Genomic DNA, 15,738 nt, shown 5'->3' with positions numbered 1-15,738 from the left:
AGTTAAACTGTGAACTATTCCAATGTGGGTGGGGAAAAGATATCTAAAGAAGCAATGCTGTATATGTAGTTTATACTGGATTCCAGAAAGGAAGCAATTGCTTGGCCTCCAAGATGATTGTTGTTGGGATCAGGGTGGAACCCTACTACACATGTTAGGGGGATGTTCGAGAGTTGCGTTGTTTTGGAGAGAAGTCCTTGATTGCACTTGTTGTGTATGAAGAGCTTTTGAGATGCCCCAAATACATTGAGGCTGAGTGGCTGTTGTATGGGAGTGGAAAACGAGGAAGAAGCCGCACCTTGATACTTGGTTGAGTGAGTTAGTTGTATTGTCCCAATATGAAAAGGTGATGAAGAAGAGAATGCTTTGATTATGCCAACATTTAGACAGCCTTTAGTGAATTCTATGCTGAACCCGATATGGTTTGAGTTATGGCTCATGAGCATATGTTTGAGCATGACTGGCTTGTGTCCCACCCCACCCCCTTGATTGTTGGAGATTCTATTAATCTATCTGAATTGACGATTTGTGGTTTTCAGTGTGATTTTTTTTGTAATATTGTAGAAAATTGCATTGAATGTATTACTGTTATCTGTTCTTGAAAACAAACGTAAATAGAATTTTCAAAAAACAACAAAAAAAGTAGTCTGTATGATAGGGGAGTCGGATCTAAGGAATTCTTCCTTCAAGATGTTTGGCTGTGAGTTCAGCATCAGTTTTCTGTTGTATTTGGGATTTTATGCTTCGCTGATATTAGAGAGATCAGTATTCCTCTTAGTAAACTTTTGTACCCCTCCCAGAGTATCGTTGGTCTGTCAACCGAGCCAGTGTTGAGCATAAAATATTCTTCAGTTTTGGCATTGATACTGTCCATTAAGTCTGATATTTTATTTGTATTGCGCTTGTACACTAGTGTTTCAGAGAGCGACGAGGCAAGGGAGAATAAAACAATGATCTTACTTGGCCCAGTGACATTGAAAACGCGCAAGTGCATGAGAGAGGGAAAGGCGAAAAGTGCATGGGAGGGGGGGAGTGGGAAGTGATGAGCAGAGGAATAAAGTAAATAAAAAAACAATGGTATTGCAGCCAGCATGTGGCAAGTGCTAGGTTTAAGGTGACAGACAGGGGTGTGTCTGATAAGTGCACAAAAAAGGGGGGGCTGTTGCATTACAGGTACAGACCCCAATGCAAGGGATTGCCAGGAGGCAGGGTGAGCAGGTGCCTGGGCCTAAAAGTCAGAGGGTAACCAGGTGCATGATGCCGAGACAGAACAGATCAGCCGGGGAGAGGAGCAGCAAAGGCAGAAGCAAAGAGGAAGGTCTTGAGGTGCTTCCGCAACCGGAGAAGGTTATCCTCAAGTTTCAGGGTGGCAGGGAAGCTATTCCAGAGGGAGGCCCCAGCCGAAGACAGAGATCTACCCCCAGCTCGTTTCTTTGAAAAATGACTGACCCTGAGGGAGGTGGAGGTGGAGGAGCGAAGAGCTTGGGAGGGAAGGTATTTTACGGAGGGACAGTTGAAAGGATTTTGGACCCAGGCCTCAAAGCCTTGTGGACAATGCAAAGTGTCTTGAATTTAATCATTGCAGCCAGTGGAGAGAGTTCAGAGCTGGAGAGAAGATCCCAGGGCTTGAGGCCAAGGACAAGTCTCACATGCGTGTCTGGATAAGTTGAAAAGGGCGGAGAGTAGAAGCAGGTAGATTTAGGAAGAGGCTGTTGAAATAATACAACCTAGAGACAACCAGGGCTCGAGAGGCAATGAGCTTCTGGTGGAAGGAGAGGAAAGGCAGAATACCTTTGAGGAGGTTCAGTAGGAAGTTTGACTTTTTAGAGATATCAGAGATGTGGGCAGGGAAGGAAAGCATGGAGTCAGAGATGACCCATAGGTGGTTAGCCTCGCAGGTGGGGACAGGAGGAGGGCCAAGGGAGGCCGGCCAGAGTGACAGGAAAGGAGGGTGAAGGTGAGCCTATGAGGAGGATTTCAGTCTTGCTGGCGTTCAGGCAGAGATCGTTGGCGGCACACCAATACTGAATGGCAGATGGGCAATCAGAGATGACAGAGGAAGAGGTGGCCGAGGGAAGCCTGAACATGAGTTGTCATCAGCATAGCACTGGAAATTGGAGCAGAAAATGGCAATGAGGTGGGCAAGTGTTGCCAGATATTGGTTGAAAAGCCTAGGTGAGAGGTTAAGCCCCTGGGGAACACCGCAGGTAGGAAGGGAGATAGATCAAAGGAAGGACCCAAGTTGGACCTTGGAGGGTCGAGCAGAGAGGAAAGACAGCCATGCCAGAGCCTGATCAGTGATACCCAGGTGTCATGGAAATGGTTGAGCAGGATGGTATGCTTGACCGTTTCAAAGGCAGAAGAGAGATAAGAGTAGGATGAGGACAGTGGGGATGTTGGCGTCAAGGTTGGAGAGCAGTTTCTATGCTTTTGGCAGCTCTAAAGCCAGACTGATGGTTGTGGAGACAACCAACAATCAGCGGGACGGTTAAACTGCGAGATGGTCAGCTTTTCAAAGAGTTTGCCTAGAAAAGAAGTGATGGATATTGGTCGATAGTTAGCCGGGCAAGAAGGGTCAGCTGTGGGTTTCTTGAGAAGAGCGTGCACAAGAGTGCTTCAGAGGGGAAGGCTCGTGAGGTGGAGAGGTTGCAAAAATCAGCCAGGGCAGGAACGAGGGTGTCAATGTGGTCCTTGATGGTTTTAGAGGGACAGGGAGGAGACCTTCATAGATCAGACTTGTCTAGACCACATCGTCAGTGGAAAAAAGAGGAAAGGACAAGAGAGGGTGGGTGGATTGGCTGTAGGAGGGCCAGATTTCACAGAAGGAGAGGGGAGAAGACTGGATGTCTGGGAAGCCAAGATTGTTTAGCTACCGTCCCATCCTAGATGCAGATTGCCTTTAAGGTCCATGAGGAGTTGCGCAAGGCCAGAGATGCCTCTTGCCAAGAACCTTGCCAACTATTTTGTGTGCTACTTGCTGGGGAACAAAAGTTGTCCATTCTAAACATGGATGTATGGACACCTGAATAAAATGAATAGCCTCGATCTTGTCTGTGCGTTTTCCTCCATCGATCGCAGAGGTCAAGTGCATGAAGGTGTATCATTTCGTGGGTGTATTGGGATCCCTACCTCAAAGGTGTGTTAGACTGGTGCATGACATCAGTAAAGTCACCCCTCCCCGCCGCAGAATCCAATAATCCACCTGATGGAATATTAACATATTTTGAATGGAGTCCAGGAGTGGAGAGAGAGAGAGAGAGGTGGAGGAGTACATATGGCAGGGGTACCCACGGTGACACGCTATAATTCTTCCCTAAGCAGGACAAACCTGCCTAATATAAGACTCAGTACTCCATGAGTCCCTGCAAAACACTGCACGCCTAAACCAGTTCCATTCCGAACCCGCCCGGTGCGTTTTAAAAAAGGAGCGCAACATCGAGTGAATTTCTCTTTAGGAGCTGGAGAACTAGCCCCATTTTAATACAAGAGCATAAACCATTTACATTCCATCTTAAAAGCTTAAGGTTTCCATCTACAACCTCATTCCCCACCTGGTCCTCGGAGAGGCTATGTTCAACACCCCTCTGCCCCAATCAATCCCTAATGAGGTACATTCGCCATCTGGTCACCATCCCATCAATACATCGTGCCAACTTAAAACAACTTAACCCAACTCCCCCATCCCTTCTACCAATACGTCACCCCAACTCGAAGTGTCTGTCGTCCAAACATGTGACCAGTTGGTCAAACATCTGCTAACCAAGAATGTATGCTCTTAAACACCAAAAAGAAGACTAATGAGAGTTAAGCTAGGGGAGAAAGCGCTCCTCCATCTGAGCCCTAGGTATCGAGCTCTGCTTCTGTGTCCAGGGACATTAATCATTGCGTTTTGTCTTTGGAGGGTGCAAAGGAGGCGAGCATTCTCGCTAACGTTATTTTCTTAAGGCCAACCTGCTCCTCGCGCCTCTTCAATTAGGTTGACTCTCTCACTAGTGCCCCAGCATTCTGGTTCCTTCAAGTACTTCAGACCACTTCCCTGCTACTTCACTACTCCACTGTAGTAGCCACCTCTCATGCTTCAGGACCACTAAGTCTTGCCCCATAGGTGGTTAGGACAGCTGTGGACTCCCCATAGGCCATACTTGCAAACCTCCCTTATCAATATGTTAAAGATCCTGATCAACCCAGTGTCAATTCCCTGCTCTGCCAGTTGCACCGTGGCAGTTGCTAAATATCCAGTTCATTGTCAAATTTATCAAGGCGTGTCTGGAAAAAAAAACCAGAACTGTGTTTTTTAGTAAATCTCTCCATTGCCTGATTGTTCATTTTCCTAGTTCTACCACCAACTCCAACGACTCGCTACCTCTTTAAAACCGCCTTTCCAGTATTTCTAAAGAGAATTGAGCTGTTTTTCATAGAATGGTCGCCAAAATTCCAAACATGTCCTGTATGTCAGAAAGTAGTCCACTCTTCCTGCTCTGGTGAGGTCGTTGCCTTTCAAATGGATCACCAGAATGTATTGATTTTGCAGTTCTTTAAGAAGATCATAAAGCTTGCCCTGCCGCTCTTCCCATCTCATCCCTTTGAGCCATGTTTACCCCATCCTTTTGCACTTTCCGCAAATGATAGCCCAGTCGTCCATACTGCTTGGCAGGGACACTTTCTCCATTTCCTGCCTCGATTCTTGATATATGCGCTTTGCTGCCAAGTGCTGCAGCCTGAACGAGTGTCTCATGAAAACCTTAGTGTTCGCATGTTCATGCTCCACTTTTAAGACTGCCCTGATTTGGAAGCAAGTCACTGGTGTTCTATCCAGGTGAATGAACGATATGCCTATCCCCTTCAGCCTGAAGTTAAGGTAGTACTCCAGTTCCATCACCGGACTAACTTGCAAGATTTCTGAGCCATAAATGTGCCTCTTTCCACAACTGATCAGCCTTGTAAGATCATATGCACACTGCTGTCCTACCCTCGCCTACTTTCAAATCGTCTACTTGGCAACACTTTCCCACGCATCATTCTTAGACTGCGGTACCAACTCTGTGATGCGCAGATCCCCAGAAAACAGTGCAAAAGCTGCCTTAAATAGTGCCAGCCTCGCATGCAGGGGGCATTAAGCCTGGTATCAACTTGGTCAATGTCCTATATTCAATCGTGGCTATATTGCCAGTTTGCTTTGAAGACCCTCAAGCCTTTTGTTTTAAGAGCACCCCTCACCACTCCCTCTTGGTTGAGTCTGTCATCTCATGCAACTTGGTGTGGTGGGCTACTGCAGCTAAAATAAGCTCTGGTCCATGCCTAGGTTTTGTTTGGTATCTTATGCTCTATCTGTAAGTGGAGGTTGTTCCCCTTTAGAACTCGGATGACTGTAGAGACATTCTTCCTGTACTAGCTCACTATTTGTGAGCATAGCTGACAGCTTGACGAGTGTCCTCTACCTGTCCTAATCCCAGAGCTGCAGCTTTAATGGCGGCCATCTCCTTGAGGCCTGCAAACATGGTTCCCTAGACACGACCCACTGGGAGAGGATGTCAGCAATTGGTATTCCTCAAGCTTTTAACATGTCTAGCTTTGTTGTGCTGCAGGCAGGCCTTCGCAGTGCCTTAGTAAACCAAGTTCTGTCCTGCACTTACCTGGTTGTGGGCTGACCACTTGCTTTACCTATATGTTGTCTGACCAAAAGATTACTCTTTCAGTTTTCTGTGCCACAGGCATACTGCCACTACTATAGGAAACGAGCATTGGGAAGGCCAGTAGTTTAGGAGTACTATATTTTGTGTTTATAGTCACTATGACGCAAGTGGGCGAGTGCAACGTTTCAAAAGGGGGTGAGATAAGGGACACAGTGTGCAAGAGAATGAGCAGGAGAATGAGCAGGAAGGGAGGCAAGAGAATGAGAAGGAAGGAGAATAGAGCAACGGAAGAAACAATTGAGGGTGCCATCAATGAGCAAGAGGAAATATGAGTGAAAGAGTGAGCGGTTAAGAAATAAAGCGACCGTGTGAGAGGTAGGATATAAGGGCGTAGCCCGTGGGGTTGGAGGGTGTTTGGTTGGTCAGAGCTTGGTGGGTTGGGGGAGATACAGGGCAGCTAGGGTGGGGGAAAGGTTGGTGGAGGTAGGGTGGGTCGGGGTTGAGAGTGACTGAGGGAGATTGGATGGGCGTCCATTGGATGGGCGAAAAGAGTGGATGTATGGGTAGAGGACGAATGTAGAGGTAGCCCTGTGTGTATTTCCCTTTTTCTTCTTTTGGTTTCTATCCTTAAAGGAGAAATGATATTTGGTAATGGTGAAGGGGCCCTCCTATACAACTATCCTTTCTTCTTATGTCTTCACATCTTTACTCTCGGCAGATAAGATCGTCAGCCTGCTTATCTTCCTGGCCCTTGCATGTAATTCAGAAACCAAATTTGAAACCCTCAAAGTGCCATTCTATTCTCCAGATATAGATGGACCATGAGCATATTTGTCAAAAATCTCTGCTTTACAGGGACGCTGCCTTGGTAAAAATATTACTGTTATGCTTGCTTGGGTCAAAGGCGAGGGCCCTATTTCTACAGTGTTACTTTTTGAAACGGGTACTTCCTCCTTCCACTGCAGTTGGTCCTGAATTTGCATTCTCTGCACCAGCTGCAGTAGTGTGCCCTACATCATTACAAAGCTGATCAGACTGCACTCGCCTCCTTTCGCCAAAGCTCTGTTGCTGGGAACAGGCCAGACACATCAGTTTGAAAGGAATTTACTCTCCTGTTGTGGATTTTCTTTTAGCATTAGTCCCTTTTTGTTCCATGAACTTGGATTTTTTTCCAGTTCTCTCTACGACCTGCCATTGTCTCTGGTTTCTTCCCTACTTGTTTGGGGGGGGGGTGGTCTCGTTCCACTCCAGTTTGTCTATGACCATGTATTTTTGTAGGTTCTCTGGTTTCTCCATGACCTTGGATTGTCTCAGGTTTGTCTTGGGAAAGACGCATCACAATAATGGTTGTTCCTTCTCCTCTACCCAGAGTGCTTTTCAGACCGACAATATTCTCATCCTCTTAACAGATGTGCCACTTTAAGGATGCACCCCACCTTCAGACCCTCCCTCTGGTATAACGGTTTGTGAAGGGGACCTCTCCTGTGTCCTTTCTTCAATTGGGCTCTAGCTCTTCTGGTTGGCCTACCCTTGCCAAACCAACTATTGCACAGCTGATAGAACATGTACTACCATAAGTAGTGGTCTCCCTGTATATCGAGGCTGTGGATGACAGCATGTCTGCTGCCTCCCAGTCCTCTCCCTTTACTGGTGTTCCACCTCCATTTAAAAGGCTGAGGTGGTGGTTTCCTAAGCAGGCCCAGGATTGGAGCCTCCCATAAATGGCTCGTTTTATGTGCCCTCATGTTTTCTAATGTTTCATTTGAACTTTGGGCTTATTACTTTTCTTTGTGCATTTGTCCATTCGTAATTTGTGTTTACACTGGGTAGTGGTTGACGCCAATCCTTTAAACCGCGACTGGGCTGTCATTTTGGATTTGCAAATGAGGTCAGTTGCGCTTTATCTGTGTTCTGTGGTGATCATTGAACTTTCCGTGAGCGGAGCTCGGTGTTTCAGCTGACCACAAGCATCTTTCTTTGCTTTGAAGCTGAAGTATTTTACTGGGTTTCCCGCTGAATGTATGTTTTTCTTAAGCGTTCTGTGTACCCTGAATTTCCGTGTTTCGCTTCTTCCTTGGGCAAGCCTGTTACAGTGAAACAGAGGTTAACTTCATTGCACACGTTGCCGTCTTTCTGATAGTTTAATGGTACTCTGTTTTGCTCGGTTTCATGAAGCATTTACAAGTGCCTTGTTTTCCATTGTTGCATAGTGTCACTTCTGGGGTATTCTGGTACCTGTAGTCCTGGATCCTTTTTTCAGATATCCTTTTGCAGTATGAGATATGAGTCCTTTATAAAGCGCCTGTACGCAGGTAAGGAAATGCCACTTCTCTGAGGGAGTGGGAGGTGAAGCCCAGGGGAATACCACTCCTTCCATCCTCTGAGAGGCACATCGGGTAGTGATCAGACCCAGATTGGGCCCCTGAGACTCGGTCCTCCCATATAAAAGGATGGGTAGTTTCTTGAACCAAATACTAATTTTTATGGTGAAGAACAATGTTCTAATCTGATTGTCAGATGTTCTTTAGGCCTCATTTGTTGCATGGTCCTCATTGTATGAATTTATGAAGCACTCTGTGGCATGTCTCCCTTTTTGGCTCTTGCAGTGTAATCAAACCACTGACTTAGTCTCGTTTTCTGCCTTCTCACCTCTACCACATACGCAGATACACTGACATAAGGCCGTTGTCAACGACATTGTAGTGTGCAGACCTGCAGATAACATGTCCCCTTGCCTTTCTTTAAGGGACCTGTGAAAACATGAATAAAGCACCGAGCAACAAAGGTAACTTGAGAAGAATACCTAACATGGTATGTGCTCAAAGTAAGGTGTTTGAATATCCAAACTGCAGCATTGAGTGCATGGTTTAAACTTCTAGTCAAGTACAAGAAACGCGTTCTTATTTCTGTGTCCGTATTGGCCACTCTGCTTCCCAGCAGCTGGGTGCTAAAGGATCAATGGTGCAGACCTCCTTAGGCACAGTCATTTGGCTAAAGAAAGATAGGCCTAAAAATATGCAAGAGTAGAACAACTGGACCATGATCACCTCATGGCGACTTTAGGGATGAAATGCAATCTTAGCTCGTTTCCATTCCAATACACCCTGAAACAGTATCCTGATTTTTCAGTGCATTGCCCAAATCAACATGTCACAAATGGAAGCGGGGGACTGGAGAAGAATGCAGGATTCGTATTGGAGAGGTATGGCTAAATCCTTTCAATCATTCAAGAATTACTTTGTGTTTTCATAATGGATCGATTGGGAGATCTCCATTTAGGCCACTTTGTATTACATCCATCCATCGAGCGGCAGCTTGTAGCGCTCTGACTGAGTTCTAGACATTGTTTGGGATCACTGAGGGCACCAAACATTTAGTAACTGTATAGTGCAGGTGTCTGGGATTTACCAAGCATTGTCACCAAGAAAACAAGTGCAGACTCGCTGCGAGAACCCTTGACAACTTTGGTGTCAGTGGAAGATCCATAGACGGCCACATTACCTTGGAGCCCAGTAGTAAAAATGCATGCTCATGGAACGTAACTAGTCATGGTTCATGCAGAGACGGACAGAGCAAAAATAGTTGTAGGACTCCTTCATACTGCATTAGCTTGGCAGCTGCTGTTGGATGCTGACTGGGGTACTGCTTGCTTTGCTGACTTCTGGAATTCATGCCGTCTCGTTCTCTGGTTTTTACGGAATCCCTTACCCTTGGAATAAGCATTGCTCTAGAGGCCACCAGTTGTAGGTAATTCTGTCCCGGAAAGTATGGTTTAAGTTTCATCTGCTCCTCCAGAGACACCACTCTCCACCGCTACATCTGGCGATTTGGTAACGTGTCTTTTTACATTCTTCCAAGACAGCCTACTGTTAACACTTGCATGCTGGCGCACTGCACCCTTTTTCCTCCTGGAGAACACTGGTCTCTGTTCGCTTTCTGGTAAAATACAGCTCAAGTCTGGCAACTGCAGACTAGGACGTCGCACCAGCGTCTTTTAGCACACTGGTCATTGGGTGACTACAGAGCATCCCTTTCTTCCTTTTGGTATGCAAGTCTTGGACCAAAGCTCTGCATTGCTGCACTTTGAGACAGATTTCCCAGAATTGTGAAACATTGTTGTTTGAACACTGCTCACTGAAGAACCCTTGTATCAAGGTAATATGAGTGTTCCCACTTCCGATTCAAACAGCTGCTACTGACTGTTAGCATCCATCGGTTTTCTGCTGACCCATCATTTACTCTTAACCGGCCAAACTCTTTATTGGAACCTTTTTGGACACCTTTGCCTTTGTTAACCGTGGATTGTAGGACTTTAAGGCCACACTTGTGCTGAATTTATGTTTAGCCTACTTTTATTCAAAAACTGTCGAGTGTATTGATATTGGGTTATATTTTCTTTCTATTCATTGTCTGCAGAGACTCTTCTGTCTACCTGTGGAACTATAAGGAAAACTCTAATTTACCTAATGCAACTGTGATTCCCTATATCACTGAACGCTTGACAGTAAGAACATTAAAGATGCAAATACAAAATCACTTTGTTTAAACCGTTTCACATTTTTTTGTAAAACATTTTTTGAATCAATCCAGACAAATCTTGAAATGTTCAATCTCAATTGTGGAGGGGCATTGTTACATGATAGATTACGCACAATGGGGAAGCTTGGTGTGAGAATTTACAATTGCCAGCTTAATCCGGTGAGAAACTTCAAAATGTTCTGATACAATACATGAGATCATTGCAGCAGTCACTTTGGGACTTTTGAAGACACTAGGCTTGATCATCAGGCCCCTGTGTAGGATGTATTACACGTTTTAAGCACTGTTAAGTTTGATGGTATAATTTGTCAAGGTATGGTAAAGGAACGAGCAAGTTATTTGTTTACTTTGTTGCATCTTGTGAGAGTTAGTAATCAAAGGATGGTTACACCTTTTTAGTTTGGGCTATTAGGTAGATGTCAAGTGCCACCTATAAGACACGACCATTAGGGTACAGCCAGGAGGCAAATGGCAAGTGAGGAGGGACATACAGATTGAAGGTGTTTGGTTATTTACCTACCCATCGATTGTCTATGGCAGTGCTAAGGCCTATGGCAATTTCCCATCATTACTTTCCCCTCCCAAAACACATCTGCCTGGGATCTCTTTGAGGTAGCTCCATCAAGCAGTAAAATCTTTGGCCTGTGCAGGCTGCTGAGTTATTGCAGCTATAAATGTCCGCCTGGTGTAATAAAAATGTCTTAACCACTTGTGACTTTAGCCACTTGATTTATATCTCTTATTTTCAGAGAAATCCTGTAAAAAACGAGCTTTTTCAAAACCAGCCGTTTTGGCTGGAGTACAGGTATCGGAAAGGTATTTGCTAAGAGCTGCTATCATAGACCCAGGTCATCACACCATTTTCTGTCTGTTGCCGTCTTAATGACAACATAGTGCCTTTATGGCAGTGCCTGGCAAAAGCCCATACCATGCTTATACAGAAGCCAAAACGGTTAACTTTGCCAATACTTGTTTCTAGAGTGTACAAGAGTACTGTATGGGGCCTCAGAGAAAATAAATATAACATGACCCAATCGTCTAGATAAATAAATCACTATCACCTCGCCACACAAGAGGAAGTCATCATGCAGGTATGGACCGTTCTTACTATTGTGAATTATGCTGTATGTTTAACTTTCTGTGTTTTTGCCTGTATTGTCCCATAGTTTTATCGTTGAAAATAGCACTGAGCCAGTTGCTGAATTTCCGAAAGAAGAAATGCAAGCTGTATTTGAAACAAAATCGCACCATAAAGAGAATCCTCAACTAGGAACAAAAGGTAAGCAAGGAGGCATCTTTGTTTTATAAGATCTATGTCTTCGCAGAGATTGTAATTGTTTCTTCAATGTCAGTGCTTTAGAAAGACCTACATAAAGACTCTGCCAGGGTTTATCGAAGTAAATATGCACAATTTTAATAGCTGCCTCCAAAGGCTAAATAGTCCATAGAAGCCAACAATGCTCATGGTATGGTGGGCAAGGAAAAAAAGAGGATTGTTTTCAGTAAATAGAAAATAAATAAGACAGGCTTTGTTCCAATTCAGCAGCCAGATTCCAAGTTTTTCAAACGATAGGATTATAACTTTGCAAATAAAGAACCATATACATTTTCCCAATGTCCACGAGTAACCTTCATATTGAATACCTACGAACAATGCTTTGCATTGTGCCATTTTAAGTGTACGTTCCGCTAATGAACAAACTCAAAACATTGCAGAACTGGCAGTGTAAGACACTCTGCAAGGTACATCAAGGCCATGAAATGTTGACACACTAATTAGGCTATTTTTCTGTATTTCGCAAGAACAAAACAATCGACTTCCATTGATAAGTAATTATGTGAAAGTGACCTCGTTTTTAATGCATTTATACACAAAAGCTGTGGCTTATTTCCTTCATGGCATACAACGTTGACCAGGTCTTCTAATGCAGTGTATGTTTTTGAGTGCTTCAATGTGCAAACGTGACTGAATAGTGAGGAGAATTCTCATGAGCCAAGGTAATTTATGAATTTTGTGGAGTTCTACGTTTTGTGCAGGGCTCGTCTGGTATAACCTCACAAAACAGACTGTTTCTGTTACCAGGGAAATACAAACACTTTGGGGGAACGGACATTACACATCCATGCTCAACCCTATAGAAATCTCTGTACCGATGCACCAAGAAACTCTTCAGCTGATTTCATAATGGACTCTAAAACTGCATATTTATCCAGGATAGAATCGCTTATAAACTCACGTGCTTAGCATAAATCCCAGCATCGGGCAAGCTAGCCCGTGTAAAATAAAATGCAAAATATGTGTATAAATAAGGAAGGGCCAAACTACCAACCAATGAGGTTGGTAGGCATCTCCTGAGAAATAGTCACCACACCAACTGCCAGATTCCGTCACAGCACACTTAGTAAAGGAGCCCCCACTGCTTTTGTCACATCTTATTTTGTTTGGTTTATAGTGAAAAGCCAGTATGTGCTTCTCCCACTTGCTTCCATCGCTTGAATGTTGTTTACCTTCAAACTACCCTCTTTCCATGTATCTGATCCTGTGAGAAATTCGACCATATGCACAGTGGGTGTGCGCTCGCCAGGGCTTTTTTGAAATTTTATATGAAATTGAATGATGGTAGATCAACCTCTGAAAAAGGTGTGGGGCTAATCTGCACACATTTGCTATGCACACAGCACGGCATACACATGGACCTGTGTACTCTGGGTGGACACAGCCTACAGGCAGAGTACTCCCTAGCATATTTAGTTGGGATCTGACGGGTGGATTACACAATGCATCTCAGAAGGGGAGGGCCAAAGCCTTCCTCCTGCCATGGCCAGCCTAATGAACTATTAAAGGCTCCATGAATCCGCCCAGTCCGTTTGTTTACCCTGTCAGATGGTGGCAGCAATTCACAATTAACATACTAATGGAGTATACTTCAGAGGCCCAAATGGGAGGGCCTGGCTGCAGAGGCTAAAACAAAGGAGACTGGGAAACCCCTTTCATATGCACTGTCAACCTGAAACCCGCAACCGCCTCCTCAGTATTGAGGGCAGTGACCTGTCATGTCTGGGACTGTTTACACTGGGCAACCCCCACAAGGGGGACCCCAATCAGAAGGTACAAATATGTGGATTGATGTAAACAATCTGTTCTCGCTACAGCTGCAAGGGAGGCCTGCCGCTTTAATTAGGAACCACAGAGCACAATTATCTAAAGAGACCCTTTGATCCACAACAGACAGGAAGATGGGTTGGACTTTAGTATTGCATATTTTCACCCCTTTATCTCTTCTTTTGGAAAGAACTCTGGTTATGACCTCGTGCATATAGGAAATTATAGGTGGGGACCCAGGATTGGTTCATTAAGGTATGCTTAGCCTACTGAAATCACTTTGGCTTTAAACGAGGGCTGAGCCCCTCTTTTGAGCAGATCTGAAGACTTTGCACGGAGTAACAAGAAGAACTAATTTAGACCCTTGCTGAAGGTACAGTCTGCCTTACAGCTTCCGCCAGTGAAGGAAGGCTAGGATTTCCAAAGAGGGATGCAAGATCCCTCCCCTAAACCTCTCCCTCCCCTAAACATCTCCCTGGCAACAGAGGGAGATACTGAATCCAGAGGACCCACTGCCCTCTCCCCCAACAGCTCCAAAACTAGCACCCAGCAAGCACACACTGTGCCCTGCTAGGCTCTGCAAGCAAGCTTCCTAGGTGGGAAGTGCCTGAGAGTCTGACCCAAATCAAGGACAAGGCTGTTGTCTGCAGCACTCTCCTCTGCTTTGGGCTGTCCGCCTTAAAGGTCGAGACGAGCCCAGTGAAGAAGCTTCCTAGCATCAACCAGTGTCCACTTTAAAGGACATTGTCGAGCCAGAGGAGCCCCTCTAGCTGCAACCAAATGTACAGCTGTTGTCACGCCGCCGGTCAAACGTTTTCCATGATGCCTTGACCAGTGCTTCAGACCCGCCAACCAGCACTGAGACAATGATTCCTGACCCCGAGCCACTGTGTAGTCCAGCCTGCAACTCTGACCAGCCTTGCTCGCCGAACTGCCTGCAGCCTGATGCCTGCAGTTGTCTCCCATCTTGAACTCTGTTGCAGGAGCTGCAAAGTGCCCTGAAACCGACTCTGCCCTGTCGAGCACCAAGAACCTCTACAAGCACAAGGTGCATCGTGGTTCTGTCCCCCTGGTCCTTCTCCAAAGGCCCCAGTGATATTTTGACATGTTGCTCCTTTGTGTTGAAACCAAGTATCCTTGAACTATTGTGATCACTTTGGGTACTGACAGGAGGGCAGTCGGTAAACTGAGTGCATCCCTTTTCCTTTTTTGAAACTCTGTCTTCTGCATTCCTTTACAGGGTGGGTTGTGTTTTGTAGTGTGCTGGAACTGTCTGTTGTGAAAATAATAAAGTAGACCTTTTCATAGAACCTTGACTGGACAGCCCGTTTCATCATTGGGTAATAAATGTAATTTTTGCTATGTTGCAACTAACCAACGATCACGACCTTGCAGAGATCAGCCTGCTGTTCCATCCACATTACCAAAATTGGACAATGAGGTTTATAATTCACTTGTGTTTCCAATTTGTTCGGATCCCTTCTGGTGTACTAGAGATGTGGGGCTGATAGTTTAGAAACCGATATTCATTCCTGGACCACTGGGGCCCTGGAAATTGATTAGTCACAGATCCCTACTGCATGTCTTTCTCGTTCGTCTCCTGAAGAATGATGACCTATTTAGAACCTTCAGCAGAGACCTTCCAGGCATGGTAGTTGAGCTGTCAGTTTAATGCGCTCCTCTATTCTAACTAGGCCTTGCAGTTGGATTATACTATTATTTTTCTATAGCTTGTTACATCAATACAATCGTTTATCCCTCTTTCTTTCACTTCAGAGAAGATTTGTTTTAGGTGTTTTACTTTTTGCTACAGTGGTATAGTCATAAAGTGCGTGGAAATATCTATTTCCTTTACCCTGGTTTTCTGCAGCCTGTGCCATGCCTTGTTTACCAGATGTTTTCTTGGACTGGCTACTGTTAAGAAGCAAATGTCAGAAATGTGCATTAAGAAACTCAGGAACAAAGACTATGTATTGTGTATTTATCTGGAGCCACATAATACGAAGTCCTGTGTGAATTGCCAACCATTTATGACTAGAAGTTAGCAAGAACGTAGAGTCGTTTTTCAGTAGTATTCCCTCAAGGAGAGTGTGGGGAGACTGCAGTCTTCACACTCTGCGGGGGATGAGTCCTTGAAGGTATATCCTTCAATAGTGATGCCAAAGCCCCCACACTTTCAGAGAGTATGGTGGTGGTGGTGTATGAGAAACAGAAGCTAGCTTTTAAGTCGCCAGCTCCTATAGGGCCATTGATTGTGCAACCTTCAGTGCCTTGGCATTCAAAGCCAAGTCACAAAAGTGGTGCTAGAAGAGTTTTTCTGCAAAAGCTACAGCACTGCAAAAAAGCTAATGTGCCTAGGGAGAGTATGGAACTGAGCGATGCGGTAGCAAGCTGCTTGGCACAGAGGTATGAGCCACTGGATTAGACAGCATCGACGCGCACACACTGCATAAGGAAGTACCA

General features: G+C 45.1%; 1 protein-coding gene across 3 annotated transcripts in view; it reads left to right on the top strand.

Annotated features, from left to right (window-relative positions):
• The window catches only part of ACSBG2 (acyl-CoA synthetase bubblegum family member 2), an 811,342-nt gene that overhangs the window by 79,937 nt on the left and 715,667 nt on the right, over positions 1-15,738 (top strand). For all 3 annotated transcript variants that reach the window (XM_069649557.1, XM_069649556.1, XM_069649555.1), the window contains exon 3: positions 11,339-11,451. In XM_069649557.1, coding sequence (XP_069505658.1) covers positions 11,339-11,451 — 113 coding nt within the window. The remainder of the gene's footprint in view (positions 1-11,338; positions 11,452-15,738) is intronic.

The sequence above is a fragment of the Ambystoma mexicanum genome, chromosome 1p (genome assembly GCF_040938575.1).
Source record: "Ambystoma mexicanum isolate Mex_15411 chromosome 1p, UKY_AmexF1_1, whole genome shotgun sequence".
Taxonomy (NCBI): domain Eukaryota; kingdom Metazoa; phylum Chordata; class Amphibia; order Caudata; family Ambystomatidae; genus Ambystoma; species Ambystoma mexicanum.
The sequence above is the reverse complement of the archived record's forward strand: the minus strand, read 5'-3'. Positions and strand labels throughout refer to the sequence as shown.